Source organism: Ictalurus punctatus, chromosome 3 (assembly GCF_001660625.3).
Source record: "Ictalurus punctatus breed USDA103 chromosome 3, Coco_2.0, whole genome shotgun sequence".
Taxonomy (NCBI): domain Eukaryota; kingdom Metazoa; phylum Chordata; class Actinopteri; order Siluriformes; family Ictaluridae; genus Ictalurus; species Ictalurus punctatus.
The window spans coordinates 22,455,377-22,471,142 of NC_030418.2; the positions used below are offsets into that span (position 1 = coordinate 22,455,377).

The 15,766-nt window shown below is 39.4% G+C and overlaps 1 protein-coding gene across 2 annotated transcripts; it reads left to right on the forward strand.

Moving 5' to 3' along the window:
- The first annotated feature begins 261 nt into the window (after positions 1–261).
- On the forward strand, positions 262–15,236 carry mcmbp (minichromosome maintenance complex binding protein). Of its 2 annotated transcripts, none has more exons than XM_017463621.3 (16): positions 262–477; positions 829–914; positions 1,120–1,260; positions 3,294–3,335; positions 3,653–3,745; positions 3,872–3,998; positions 4,205–4,359; positions 6,965–7,062; positions 7,164–7,333; positions 7,449–7,572; positions 8,466–8,583; positions 8,684–8,849; positions 10,020–10,153; positions 13,194–13,358; positions 14,527–14,615; positions 14,728–15,236. In XM_017463621.3, exons 1-16 carry the CDS (start codon positions 420–422, stop codon positions 14,852–14,854), a joined length of 1,893 nt encoding a protein of 630 aa, XP_017319110.1. In that variant the 5' UTR covers positions 262–419; the 3' UTR covers positions 14,855–15,236. The 2 variants fall into 2 exon arrangements, with proteins under 2 accessions (XP_017319110.1, XP_017319111.1); XM_017463622.3 differs by having other exon boundaries at positions 3,656–3,745.
- Positions 15,237–15,766: the final 530 nt, after the last annotated feature.

The following is a 15,766-nucleotide window of genomic DNA, read 5'->3' on the forward strand; positions in this document are numbered from 1 at the left end:
TCAACTTTGTGCTTCAACCTTCTGCTTCAACTTTGTTTTTCAACTTTGTGCTTCAACTTTGTGGCAACAGTTTGTGGAAGGTGTGATGGTCAGGTGTCCACAAACTTTTGGCCGTATTCTGTAAATAAACATTTAGGAAAAGTTGACATTGGGATACATCTACATATGAGTTTGATCTGTATTCAGTCTTCACTTTGAAGTAAAGTCACTATAGTGAGTGAGGCGCTGTTAAGGGAGAATCGTATGTCACGTGATGGCTGTGCGTGACGTCATTTTCCCGCCACGGTGAATTGCGTGCGGTTCTGGACGGAGGGTGTGGGGCTCTGTAACGTGTTTGGAAGTAGTATCCTGCGTACAGCATTGTTAGCACTGTTTGAGTATTATATTTACTTTCTTTACGTTTTCCAAGACATCTTGTCATGCCTTCCGTTGAAGACTGGATCAACAACCCACTGGGTGTTGTCGATGGGATCTTCGGTAAGAGACGGCCACTGAAGTCATGTGAAAGCATTACTATTTCCCGGTGCCATTCTTACTGATATAACTTTACACTAGCCGTGCAGCAGTTCGCTTGTTATCTAGCTAGCTAAACACACTAACAGTTCGGTTTTATTTAACTGAGTGATCTGGACTGATGTCTGTACAGTGTACTTCTGTGTAACTGTGCGTTTCAAAGGCTTTAGTAGACTTAGCATGATTAGCTAGCTGCATGGTCTCTTATAGACCGGTAGCATGCTAGTTAGTATAGCTTAGTCCAAGATGTGGAACATAAAGTGTGATATTTATCACTTGTTGGTTTTCTACATAGTATTTTGTCTCATTTTTCAGCTCAAAGCAGCTCCAGTCCAGACTGGGAGAAGAAAGCAGTTGAGTATTTCAAAGAGAAACTGAAAGTAAACAACGCACAGTCCTGGGTAAATGTTATGTTGTATTGTTGTGTGTGTGTGTGTGTGTGTGTGTGTGTGTGTGTGTGTGTATATATAATAGTGTACTTGCTTACCTGTCTCATCTATTAGAGTTGACAATTATGAAATTACTTGAACTGTGGATTAAACCAAATGTTTGGTAACTTTATTTTGTGTGATGTGATTGTAAATGATGCACACTGTTGATGTTCAGGTTCCCTCTCTGAATGATGTACCTGTGCACTACCTGAAGCCCAACAGCTTAGTGAAGTTCCGCTGTATGGTCCAGGATATGTTTGATCCTGAATTCTTCATGGGGGTTTACGAAACTGTGGATCTTTCAACAAATGCGAAAGTTAGTAAAGTACATTTATCCAGGTTTCTTTTTTCTTAATAGCTCTGTTTTGTCATAGGCTTAAATGTTACATCCAACCTTTTGAGTTTGTTGACAGTTTTGTGTGTTTGTTTGTTTTTTACTGTAAGTTGCATTGTTTAAGGTTGAATATTATTGTAAGCATTATCTTATTTACATGATCATGGATTTTACAATTTTATTTAATCATCGTGCATGCAGTTAGTAGAGCAGTTCTTTTATGTTGATTGAATGATTTATATTCAGTGCCCTCTTTGAGCAAAGAAGGCTGTAAAAAATTGTCTTTAACCCTGTGTTTAACCCTTTTGATATTTTGTTCAGAAGCTTCACAAAAATACTTTGCTCTTATGGAGATCAAACAATTGCAAACACAACACAGGCTTATATATATATATATATATATATATATATATATATATATATATATATATATATATATATATATATATATATATAAAGTTTGTTACATATAGGTGTGCAACAATTATTGGTGCTCTTTTAGTCAATACTTTGTGCTACCTCCCTTTGCCAAGATAACAGCTCTGAGTCTTCTACTATAATGCCTGATGAGGTTGGAAAATACATGGCAAGGGATCTGAGGCCATTCCTCCAGACAGAATCTCTCCAGATCCTTCAAATTTCGAGGTCCACTGGTGTATACTATTTTTGTGTTCGAGGTCCATGCTGGTGGACTCTCCTCTTCAGTTCACCCCACAGGTTTTCTATGGGTTTTTATGTCAGGGGACTGGGATGGCCATGGCAGGACCTTGATTTTGTGGTCAGTAAACCATTTTTGTGTTGATATTGATGTATGTTTTGGATCATTGTCCTGCTGGAAGATCCAGCCACGGCACATTTTAAGCTTTCTGGAAGAGGCAGTCAGATTTTCATTTAATATCTGTTGATATTTGATAGTCTATGATGCCATGTATCCTAACAAAATGTCCCGGTCCTCTGGCAGAAAAACAGACCCAAAATATTAAAGACCCACCATCATATTTAACTGTGAGCATGAGGTACTTTTCCATATGGCTACCTCTCTGTGTGCGCCAAAACCATCTCTGGTGTTTATTACCATAAAGCTCTATTTTGGTTTCATCTGGCCATCGAACCCGATCCCATTTGAAGTTTCAGTAGTGTCTGGTAAGCTGAAGATACTTGAGTTTGTTCTTGGATGAGAGTAGGGGCTTTTTTCTTGAAACCCTTCCAAACAACTTGTGGTGATGTAGGTGACTTTATATGTATAGGAAATGCATGTATATCTCTTTATGTTCACAGTAATTTTTTTTGTCATCGGGATATGTAGCGCCTAAAGATTTTATTTACATGCATTTCCAGCACAAATAGTGGGACATTACCTTCCATCCATCTGTATTCTGTACTGCTTATCCTACACAGGGTCATGGGGAGCCTGGAGCCTATCCCAGGGAACTCGGGGCACAAAGCGGGGGACACCCTGGATGGGTGTAGAACATTTCTTTCATTTTTAAAGTACCTGTGAAGTGCCTTGATACGCACAGCGTTATTCGATGTGTTGATGTCATTTCCGCTGAAACAAAAGTCAGGGTGGGACATATCGAGTGCCCCCCCCCTTTCTTAAATAGCCAATAGCTTTCTTACCTCACAGCCTGGGCTAAGCCGTACTTGACATTTAGTACCATGGATATTTATAACGTTGGGCGGGACACTTCAGATTCTAAAGAGCATTTGATTGGATAGAAAATCAGACAAAAAGCTGAAGTGCAGAATGTCATCAAAACTGTTGATCCCTATTGGTGGTAGAGAGAGACACTGTACATTTTGAATGAATATATTCTCTAAATGTGAATTTTGTCATTGTTGTGGAGCAAACTAGCTTTTAGATAAGCTTAAGGCTAAGTTATTCATACTGAATGCGACAAATTTTGATTTTATGGGGGGGTTCCTTGAGGGGAGTCATGTGAGATCACTCTGGTGTAAAATGCTTGATGAAACCTGTTTTAACTTGATTTCTGGTGTTTGTGTTCAATTTTCAGGTGTTGAAATGTGGAAAGTACAAAGATGTTACTGACTGTGGGGTGAGTAATCAATCTTGCAACTTTTAGGAATTGTTTATTTGAACTTCAAAGCACAATGATTAAATATGAGGTAAGGCCTTTCTCGTTAACAAAGAGTTGTCAGTTTATGCTTTGAAATAATTTTTCTTTTTTCTGTTCATAAAAAATATTATGTTCTACTAATAATTACTTTCTGTACTTTTTTTTCTCTCTCTCTTATTACTACATGATTAAAATAAAGCATAAAACTATGTTTGTTTCTTGGTATGTAGTGCACATGGTGTATAATGTCCCAACCCAGACTGTTAAATTGAACACAAATGTGTGTTAAATATCAGCAGGTGGATTTCAACTCAAGTAAAACTGTCACTTCAGAGAGACAGACTTTTTATTGTGTCCCTATCCCAGGAGAATCTCAATGGGTGAAAGAAATATCCTTTTGATGGAAAGCTGTCAAATAAATGAATAAATATTGTTTGACAAGTATAGAAATCTCCTTTTGACTGTATGAGAAGTCATCTGCTGTTGGGAAGTCTTTGTCTTTAACTGTTGTGAACAGCTATGCTGGTGCCAGTCAAGCTCGAGTAGTACCCTCCACATCCTACACCCCAAACAGGCACAAACGCAGCTATGAAGAGGATGAAGAGATGGACGCACAGACTCAGCAGAACAAAGAAATAGCAGGTAAAATTATAATTTTTTTTTAAATGTCACTTGTAGACTTTTAAAAAAAGAGTTGTCTCAAAAAGTTAGGCCTTTTTTTTCTTTTCATTTTTTCCCCCATCCCCAATGTCCTGGGGCTAGTCAGATGGATGCTGTACATTAGAAAAAAATGAAAGTTCAAGAGCTTCTCAAACAGCTTTCTGACGTTCTGTTTCTTCTGATAATAGGACCACACAACCTATCCGACTCCTACAGGAACGTGGACTCAAAACGTTTGGAGACAGAAGCTCCTAGTAGGAACACATCACCCTCGCACTGCTCATCTACCCTAGATCTCAACTTCCCTTTGCCTGGAGAGAGAGGACCAGCCTGCCTTGTTAAGGTAGAACAGTTTTGTACAGTTTAATTTAATTCTTAAACTGTAATGGTGAAGTCATGATCAGAATACAGTGTTAGTAATAGCCCTGTGTTCACACTAAGCAAGTGCAGGTCACACCAAACCACATCTTCGGCAATAGCAGAGAGCGACATTTTGATTCATTTTCTCAATTCTGTGCACGATAGTTATGATGCTTGAACAAATGCTCTAGTAAGATTCTTGTAAGAGTCATTTAGTGCAGGAAGTTTGATGACCTCCAAATTTATACTCACAACATTAGTTCCTTCATACATTTATTGGGCATAATATAATTTATTTAAATTACAGCGATTATATGATACCCACCAGAGACAAACGTGGACATCAGCAGCTTGTTACTGTGAATATAGGGTAGCCTGGGCACTATTCATTTTGCTATTAGTTTTGTTATTAATAATTCATACTAGCCTGGAGCACAAGGAGGTTCAACAGCCTGAAAAAGAAAATAAATTTTACTTCATATTGACTTTTATAGTTTTCATTTAATGTAACTTTTCCTTCATTTTTCATTTGGTAAGTACGTGTATATAAACTTCATGCCGCTGTGACACACCTTGATGCCACAGCTATATCATTCCCACCACCTGCTGCCTGCCGAGCTGGTTGATGGCAAAACAAGTTTTACTAGGCACATTAACATTCACAGATGACAGACAGAACCTTCTCAGAATCAGGAACACAGATTTGTGGAAATACTGAGCAAAGTAAAGTGTAGCACAGAGCTTCCATTTAGCTCAACATGCTGTCACCTCCTGGTTAAACATCCATCCATCTTTCCATTTTTCATACCATGGGGGAGCCTTGGGGTGTATTACAGAAAGATCCTAACTTTAGAATCCTGTCTTATCTGTTTGGTAACCATGGTAATTTCAGTTAGGACCTCATTTAGGACAAAAGCTATTACGGAACAACATTTCCTGAGAGCATTATCTTATCTTAACTACACATAGGTATTACAGAAGCATCCTAACATGACAAAAAAAATTCTAAAAGTGTCTTAACTTTAGGTTAACCCCACTGGTGTCCTAAATGGTAAATGGTGCACTTATATAGCGCTTTTATCCAAAGCGCTTTACACTGTGTCTCATTCACCCATTCACACACCAATGGTAGGAGGAGCTGCCATGCAAGGCGCTAGCTTACCATCGGGAGCAACTTGGGGTACAGTGTCTTGCCCAAGGACACTTCGACATGTGCAGTCACCCAGGCCGGGAATCGAACCGCCAACCCTACTATTAGTGGACAACCCGCTCTACCACCTGAGCCACGGCCGCCTAACTTAAGACTTATTTGAAAGCCAACGATAACAGTCACATTACGATAGCCATGTCTGAGAATGGAATTATATTTATTAATGATACAAGACAGAGAACTTTGATGTTTGATGGTGGAAAGACTTTTGGAGTACCCAGATGATGTGCCGTGCTTTGACAACAAAACACTGAAAAATAATTAGACTTCCATGAAATATGATAATGCAGTTAGCACAAGAATTGCGACCAACATTACAGAAGCCAATGAACTGTCACGGAGCATTACCAGTCATAGTGCAAGTGATTTAACTATTCAACATACTCCATTTTAATTGAAAGTTTACTTCATAGTTGTTGGTTGTAGTTGGTTGCTTGGTAACAGACCTGAGAGTTGATTATCAAACTCGATGGAGCAGTTTAAGATTTCTTAACTAGAGATAATTTAAGATTTTGTAAGATAAGATCAGAATCCTAAATCAAGTTAAGATTTGGTTCTGTAATACGAGTTTGTGAAAAATAGTTTGACTTAAGAAAGAGCGTTTCTGTAATACTCCCCCTGAGCCTATCCCAGGGAACTTGGGGTACAAGGTGAGGGACACCCTGGACGGGGTGCCAACTCATTGCAGGGCACAAATGCACACACGTTCACACACTACAGACAATTTGGAAATGACAGTCATCTTATAGCACATGTCTTTGGGCTGGGGGAGGGAACCAGAGGAACCTGGAGGAAACCCCCAAAGCACTGGAAGAGCATGCAAATTTCATGCATACAGGGCTTCAGACCCAGAAACCTGCAAGTGCGAGTCAAATATGCTAACCACTAAGCCACTGTGCCCCCATTGTTAAACATTTAGAGAGAAAATAAAGACATTAGCCAGACTCAAATTATATCTTGTGCATGTAATCTGAGGACAGAACACCACATCTCATAACTAAAATGCTCACAAGCAATGTTTTGTCAAACAAAAGCAATGTGCTACATGATCATATGTTTCATATTTTGTTTCCCTTGGATTGTATTTTTGCACTTAACTAGCTAAATTTCTCGACATATGTTACTGTGTTGGCTTCCAATGTTTAGCCTTGTCAGCACTGATTATGTTCACACAAATATGGGACTGGACAGTACAGTGGAGCTAGATAATGACTTTATGATTTGTTCATCCCTCCAATTCAATTTTATCTGTATAGTGCTTTTAATATCTGTAATCTCTCATATCATTTAACATTAATACAATAATGTGTTTTACTTTTTCCCTTTTTGAGATTACAGAGCTAGGTGAGCATTGTCTCTGTTTGTGTAACACTGGCAGGTATACAACGAGTGGGACCACTTCAAACTGAACGACATGCTGGAGGTCTTTGGCATTCTCTCGGTCGACCCCGCTCTCAGCTTGGTAGCTGAAGACAAGTAGGGCTTTTGGTTGTTTTTGAAAAGATTTATTTAGAACTTTCCATTTTGTTACGTTTTCAAGTGGGCAGTTTTTACTTAAAGAGAAATCTGTGTTGTAGGGAAGCATCATCTTTTCTGGACCCTACAGAGAGCATGGAGACTGTGGAGGAGCAGAGAGCTCACAGTCCTCCTGCTTCACTCGTGCCTCGATTGCACATGCTGTACGCCGAGCAGCTGCGGCACAACAATCCGCTACTGCCCTCTGCCGTTTCAGAGGACAAGGAAGCCTGTAAGTATCAGTGTATCAGATTTCCATTGGTCTGCATTGCCCTGTAACCTCACAAGATTTCTAATATGCTTTCTCTACACCTATTTATTATTATTATTGTTATTTTTTTTTTCAGTTTTAAACAGCGTCACAAGCGAGATGAGTTCGGTCAGAGCCGAGCTGCTCACTTACCTCACGCACGTCTTCCTTGGAGACTCGCTGGCTGCTGAGTACCTCATTCTCCATCTCATCTCCAGTGTGTGAGTGCATCATAGCACCAGATGAAGCTGAGCTTCTTTGGCTTGTAATGGGGTTCGAATATGCAGGATCTGCGGCTGTACAACATATCATTCATTTAATCATTGTAATATTGGCAGCAATTATATCTCAGAAGTGTGATCAGTGTGTAGCAGTATTATTGCAATGTGCAATTTTTGACCTGTGCATTACAGGGAAGGATTGATCCAAGGCTACAGATATCAGATTTCACAGACACCAGTAAAATAAACACTATGGACAATAATCCTTATAAGATAATTGCTATACAAGCTTTATTTACAATATTCCCTTGGACTAATATATTGGACTAATATATATATATAAAGCTAGGTTTAAAAAAAAAAAATTATTATTAACTTGAAGGGAGAAAAAAGTGATTCTGGATAGGTGATGACTGTTGATAGCTGCTACTAGATAAGTGATAACAGGGAGTAACTGGTTTTGCAGATGTTCCACAACATTAAAGGTAACTATAATCGGTTAAAAGTGTGATTTATTGTTCATTAATAAATTATAAAATGGCAAATGTTTTATGTTCCTGTGGCTTAAGAGGAGTAACACACACGCTGTTATTGGAAAATAATTAACTTCCGGGTGGCAACAGTAACTCCAATTCATGTCGGGACACATCACACTGCCCAATCTTCTAACCGTACACCCCTTCATGTTTTAGTCATTGTTTTATTACATTAGTCATACAGTCGTGAGCAGCGGGTATGTGGCGAATATATAGCAATTTATTCTGTCCATCTTACTTGGACGTCTCAGACTATATATGATTATACATGAGTCATGCTGGTTCGGATTGTCAATATCTAATATGACGCATGCGTGAGGCCTGATTCCTCATTCTATATGCAAAATCGTCTTGTAGGTATGCCAGACGAGATGTTCTTCCTCTGGGTAAATTTGCGCTGAATGTCAGCGGCTGCCCCCACACTTCTCCCTACACAGATCAGCTCTACCAAATCATCCAGCAGCTTGTGCCATCTGTGAGTACTGCACAATAGGTGTTATAGAATCATTCTTGGCTTTTTTTTTTTCTTTTTTTATGTGTGAACTGTAAATGACCAAGTTGTACTCTGTGTGTAGTCATACCGGCTATGTATGAGTCTCCACAACATGAACACACAGCGCATGGTGCCACGGAAGGACTATGCAGCCAACCGGCTGGTAAGCGGAGCTCTGCAGCTGGGCAGAAACACCTCTCTGGTTCTGGATGAGACGCAGCTTGAGCAAGGTCAACTGGACACAACAGGTGAGATCACGGTCACTTCATGTTCAGTGTAAGATGTGCTGCTGTGTTGTGGGTGCATTTTTAATCATGTTTTTAAAAAAAGGTGTGATTTGGATGGATCTGTGTAGAAGTTTGATGAGTATCTAATCTAGTGATCAAAATCTTTGATATTAAAGAGACAAATATGCAGCTGGCTGCATCCTTAGCCTCTTTCCTTAAGCATAAATCCAGGCTTCAGCTGGAAGTGTTGTATCTGAAGGTGTGAAGGTTTGTCATTTGAAAATACAAACACTGCTATTGCTGTCAATGATGTTTGAATTGCAAAATTTGACTGAAAGGATTAAAAATAGCAGTTAATTTTTATTAGTTGTTTTATATACGAATCGTTAGATTTTTGCCACTCTAAATCATACACAGATAAAATAATGCGATAAGATTCCATGTGTTTGAATGAATTATAATAAATGGTTATGAGGGAGAGAGCGAGAGATGGAACTACCTGTGCACTATACAGTTTGAACGCATACCTTCCATCCAATCAGAATGGAGTATTCAGTGTATGTATATATGTATGTATATTTGTGTATGTATAACTTGGTGATTTGGTTCATTTTATGTGAATAAATGTTACTTTGCATGTGCTGTATTCAAAGCCTGTGGTGGCATTTTTTTAAACACCATGGAAAACAGTGAATGCAAAGTGGAGGTTGAATGTCAGCCTTGATGATATTTTTTCTAGCATGCTGAGCACACACACAGTACAGTGTGACCAAAGTCCCTCTGTCAGATTTAGGTAGGGTGTTGACATTGTAGAGCTGTATGGCAAAACAATAGTGCAGTGTTGCGTTACATGAGTCATTCAAACTGGCATTTGTCACTGTGCCTCCTGTTTCTAAAATCACCTACATTCCTTTCCATGCTAGTTTTGTGTATTATTAGAAATAGCACATGCACATGGACCCAATGGCTAAAAAAATTCTGGTTTAAAAAAAAAAAAGACTTCATATAGCTGGCACAAGCAGAACTTTATCCATATTATTATTATTATTATTATTATTATTATTATTATTAAGTCATACATGTGGGGAGTAGTTCTCGTTTGTTCACACCCGAATCATGAATTCAACGAGTAGCTTCACATGCTTTCACTCATGTATTCTATATCATGCCCTATGCATCTCTGTGGTCTAGGTGTGCGGAACATCACAGCATTGGGGAACCTGATCTCCTGGCAGAAGGTTGATTACGACTTCAACTACCACCAGATGGAATTCCCCTGCAATATTAACGTTCTCATCATGTCCGAGGGCCGGTCGCTGCTCCCGGTAAGAAACAGCAGGCTGCACATCTTTTCTCTCGTTTTTGCACAGGCAGACTCTTGCAGACCACTAGAGGGCCAGCAGGGATGAGACCACTCTTAGTTCATCATTAGGAAGAGGTGGGTGTGTGCGCTCTCAGGAGACTGACATGCGCATTGCCGGATGTTTCCATGGGCAGCTGTAGAGACAGGCTGATATTTCTGTTCCGATCCCCAGAGGCCTTGTCCGCTCTCTGGCGAAGGGCTCGGCTCGGCACTGCACTACACACCGTATGGAATGTGCTGTGCTATTCCTGTGTGATGGCTCATGAGTTACCATGGCTGCAGCTGCACTACACGGACAGGAAGGGGGCCAGGACAGTTTATCTAGCTAATGACTTGACAAAGCACTGCTTAATACTAGTGTTCGAAAAGACCAGTATTATTAAAGCAGATCAGCCTTAAGGGTTGTTCTTCTGTTTAACGCAATCACTAACTCTGTAAAAGAATTGCAATAATAATATGAAACCTACAAGTAGGGCTGCGTAGTAATGACTAAAATCATAATCACAATTAATCTCCTCAATATGAAATTAGTATCACAATTATTCCTGAACAGTGGCCATCAATTATCAGAACTGGGAAAAATGCAACCTCTGTGATTTTGACCGTGGCATGGCTTTTGGTGTCAGACAGGCTGGTTTGAGTATTTCAGGAACAGCTCATCTCCTGGGATTTTCACACGATACAGTCTGTAGAGTTTACATTTGTTCTATTTTACATTGCAAATTGTAATACATTTCTATTATAATGACGATAAATCAAACCATTGTGCTCAAAGTAAGTAAGTAACTTTTATTTATATAGCACATTTAAACACCACAAAGCTGACCAAAGTGCTGAACAGAGTAAGAAAATGTGGAATAGAAAAAAAACGGAATAAAAACAAGTAGAATTCCGACAATAAAACATTACTAAAATTAGATTAAAATGCCTGGGAGAAGAGATACGCTTTCAGCCTCGTTTTAAAAATGATAATGCAAGGTGCAAGGCGGATGTCAAGTGGCAATTGATTCCATAGATGAGGGGCAGCGACTGAAAAAGCTCAATCACCCTTAGTTTGGAAACAGGATCAAGGGACATACAAAAGAAATCTATAAGAAGATCTTAAAATTCTGCTAGATGAATGTGGAATAAGAAGATCTTTGATATAAGAGGAAGCTTGATCATTAAGAGCTTAAACTGGATCCTAAAATGTACCAGGAGCCAATGGAGCAGTGCTAAAATTGGGGTGACATGATCATATTTCTTCATATTTCAAATACAATAGGCGTATTAAACTCAAATTGTGCCTGGGCCACGTTAGAAAACTGCCCTTCAGATGGCTATGCTACAGGCCTGCTGTGAATTCTGGACAGTAGCTGCGTTTACATGGACAACAACAATCCACTCTTAATCTAGACCATACTCTAATTAAGAAACTACCATGTAAACAGCAATTTTTACTTACCTTAATCTAATTAAGGTCATACTCGAAGTAAGCAATAATCTAATTAAGACATGTGGAGTACTCCTGTTTTAGTCGTATTATGGACGTGTATTACAGACATGTAAACACCTTAATCACGTTATGAACGTCGTGTGAGAGTTTTCACTGCATTTTGCGACAGACACGATCACACACAGCCGTTTTACGGCAAACGAGAGTTCGGCCGCGTCCCAAATCGCATACGTGCCTACTATAGGCCTGTAGTGTGGAAAAGTACATGTATCTCGGCTACTATATAGACGGTAATTATGTGATTTGAGACACAGCCCACAGCTTCAAGCAGTTGTCTATTAGCACGTACAGCATGACAAATAATTAACTGCACTTAAAGCGTTCGTAAAAAAATCAATAAAAACACCCAAAACTGTATACGGTACCATAACGAAGACGAACTGTACGTTGATACGTGAAATTCTGGAGGGACGTCGGACGGCGTGGCGCAGTGACGTAATGACACAGGCTGTTAATCTATTTATGTACTATAACATGTAAAATGGGAACATGACAGGAATATTCTAAAAGCGACTCATGTAAACACCTTAATCACAATATTATCTTACTCAGAGTAAGGTCAATAATTAGATTAATGTTGTCCATGTAAACGTAGTCAGTGTTGAGCTGTAGTGTACTATAGGCCGTTTCAGTATTTGTTTGTTTGTTCACAAAGTCCAAATGAAATAAGTCTGGGGGCCTTGCGTTTGACACGTGTGCCATTACGCTTTCTTCTGATTTAACTTCACTTTTTGGACTTGGAGGCAGTTAGGTTCTCACTTACAAAATTCATTCTCTGTATGCTACTATCCCTGGTACTACAGGCCTACTTTGTAAGAAGTAGTAAAGCTCATATTAAATAATAAAAGGAAATATCGTGATGCGTGTTATGAGCAGCAGATTTCTCATGTCAGTATTTTGTATCGTGATCTCAGAGTCTACTAAATTCTGTCTCATACCTACTCATGCACACTGTGAACTCTGCCCACTCAAACCAGCCATCTGGTTCAAAACAACCATGCCATGGTCAAATGTTACTGAGATCACTCCCCCACACATATTTGATGTAAACGTTAACCGAAGCTCTTGACCGGTATCTTCATGATTTTAATCATTGCGCTGATGCCACATGATTGGCTGATTAGATAACTGGATGAAAGTGGTTGATGAGTACACGTTTAATCACTGTAAATCAACAAAATCCTTCTCTTGACGGCTCACTTCTTTCTGTCGTTATAACCCTGGATTTAATCACAGGTATTAAAAAAAATCGATATTCACGTTGTCTTTTTTATTTTATTTAAACAACTAAATAAATAACCAAATACATGATAAAACATGACTGATGAATTGTGGTTTATTGCATTGACGTTAACATAGCTAATTAGCTAACTATGTGACTTATGAGGAAAATAATTAGTTGTGCCAGTTTTCATAATTCTGAGGAAGCGACTACTAAACATCATTTGTGAAGGATTTACATGTGCATCTTTTTAGGTTATTAACTTCTTGTTTTTTTCCCCCCCAGTGTGACTGTCAGATACACCTGCATCCCACCGTAAGTCCCCCTAACCTGGAGGAGTACATGAAGACTGTACAACTTGCACAACTTCCTTCTCAGCTCAACAAATATCGTGTGTACCTCACCGTGGCTCGCTCGCTGGACTACAGCATCTCTGACCAAGTTACTAAGGTCGGCTGTTTTTTTTTCTTTTTCACCTACATGTATGTTGCCCTTAATCTAAATGGAAACTGTAGATGAGGGTGGACTATCAGTAGTTCAGGCTTGGATAACATTAAGAATACCTATGTGCTCAAAATTGATTCATCTGTTTGGTGGCCAGTGAGCAATTTAAACTTCAATTTAGTGAGCGCAAACGTCTTCAGTAAGCACTTTATCCTGGTCAGGGTTGTGGTGGATCCGGAGGAATCCCAGGAATACTGGGTGTGAGGCAACTTTAATTGCAGGGCACCACACACGCTTATTCACACCTAGGGACATTTTAGCATAGCCAATCTGCTTACCAGCATGTTTTTGGGAGGTAGAAGGAAACCCACATGGACACAGGGAGAACATGCGCAATTCCACAAGCGACAGTAACTCGGGCTCTGGATCAAACTGGGAATCCTGTAGCTGTGAGGCGGCAAACGCTAATTATTATCAAACACGGGATTAAGAATGAATATGCTTTATGAATAAATTGGCAATTATAGGCTGCAATAATATTCTGGGTACATTAGTTTCAAAATAACTCTCACTTTCATCAGTTCGTTTCCAGTTAATAGCATTGGAGATTTGAACTGGTGGGTTTGCAATTCATTTCTGAGCCTTTAAGCCTAGCAATTGGAACAAATGTGTCATGAAAGCAAAAAAAAAAAAAAAGGTGTGCGAGAAGGGGAGCCCCTTTGTTCAGTATTTCACTCCTATCACAAGTGCTTTCAGCAAGGGTATTCTCCACCTCCTGTGTTAACGCTGTGTTCTGGACAAAGCCCTGAATGTTTTAAAGCAGTTGAACAAGTCAGGCAACAGAACAGAAGCCAAGTATAACAGAAATGCCCCCAGCCACAGGGATCACTGAATTGTTTGATGAGGATGAAAATGGTGTAAATTTATACTATGGCCTTCACGGTCATCAGATCTCGACCCAAGTGGACACTTATGGGAGATATTAGATGGTGTTTTAGATAGCACTCACCACCACCATCATCAAAACACCAACTGAGGGGGGTTTTCTTTTTTGGACACATGGACACGGAGAACATGCACAGAATCTCCGCAAAGACAAAGAAAGCTATGTAATTCCTTGATGTCAGGCAAGCTACTGTTTTTAAAATCTGTTCTTTTATTCCCAACATGTTAGGCGGTAGAAGAAGACTTTGTTGAAATGCGTAAGGACGACCCTCAAAGCATTTCTGCTGAGGATCTGCACAGGATGCTGGTAGTCGCAAGGTGCGTTGGATTAGTTTACTGGATTAGCATCGTTGTTAACTCTGCGATCCTGACTTGGCTCATCTGTACAAATTCTAATTTAAGTACTAATTGTCTGTGTTCTTCTCTTCAGATTGCTGTCTTTAAGTTACGGGCAGACGACTCTTTCCAGAGAAGGCTGGATAAAAGCAAAGCAACTGGAAATTCTGCGGACCAGCCGGACGCAACCACATAAACGTGTGAATGGCAACGAGCCTTAAGCTTAATATCCATGAGGTTCTTGTTAACTGCATTGGAGATAAAAAATTAACATTGTTTATCTGTTAGGTAATATAGTGAGATATAGTGATTTCTCTCTTTGTACAGCACCAAGGTGTTTTTTTTTGTTTGTTTGTTTCTTTCGTTTTGTTTTTTACTCGACCCTTTTTACTTTTAAAGGTGTGAGGAAGAAAAATATATGGGTATTTTTGAATATGTTTTGATAAGTCTTGAAACATTGGGCAGAAAATCATTTATATTGATTGATAATGGGAAAAAATAAACCTGTAAGAGAAAACTTCCTTGCAGGAAAAGCTTTTAATAATCTAGCTCAGAAGTTAAAAAATTTAAAATAAAGCTGATTTCTTCTAAGAGGAAATTTTACTTCTCGTATCTGGATGCTGTCTTTTTCAAAACCTGTACTACTGGAATCACGCCCTGAACACACACTCCCTCTCCTGTTGACTTTCCCCAACCGTTTCATCCACAGCCACACACTGCCCTGTTCTCCTTTCGTCTACCCAGAATTCGTGCATGTTGTAGGGTAGGAACGAAATCTCACGTAAGGACTGAATGTCTGGAATGTACTATAAATCAGGCTCCATGAGAGAGTCACGCACAGTATTACTGTCGGGGTCTGGGCGAGGCGTTCATACTTCTCATGAGGTCTGTATGACTCTTCTGCCCTAGGGCACTGTGGGGGATTTCACGCCACATGAAACTCCACACTACACATTGTTTTCTTAACATATCTACTTCAGTTCAACGAGTAAATATGATGTCTGTCTTTAACTAAGTCTGGACTGTTAGAACAGAAAAAAGTGTAATATTGTCACCTACCAAGACCATAGAAAGTATTTTTTAAACAGTAAGATACATTTCGTCACCATCTCCTATTAAATACTTAGTAGATA

Bases quoted from the DNA above. Each gene is read 5' to 3' on its own strand.
- mcmbp (XM_017463621.3), top strand. From the start codon at position 420: ATGCCTTCCGTTGAAGACTGGATCAACAACCCACTGGGTGTTGTCGAT. The intron at 3,336-3,652 runs GTGAGTAATCAA...GTTAAATATCAG, and splicing joins AAGATGTTACTGACTGTGGG to CAGGTGGATTTCAACTCAAG. The intron at 4,360-6,964 runs GTAGAACAGTTT...TAACACTGGCAG, and splicing joins GACCAGCCTGCCTTGTTAAG to GTATACAACGAGTGGGACCA.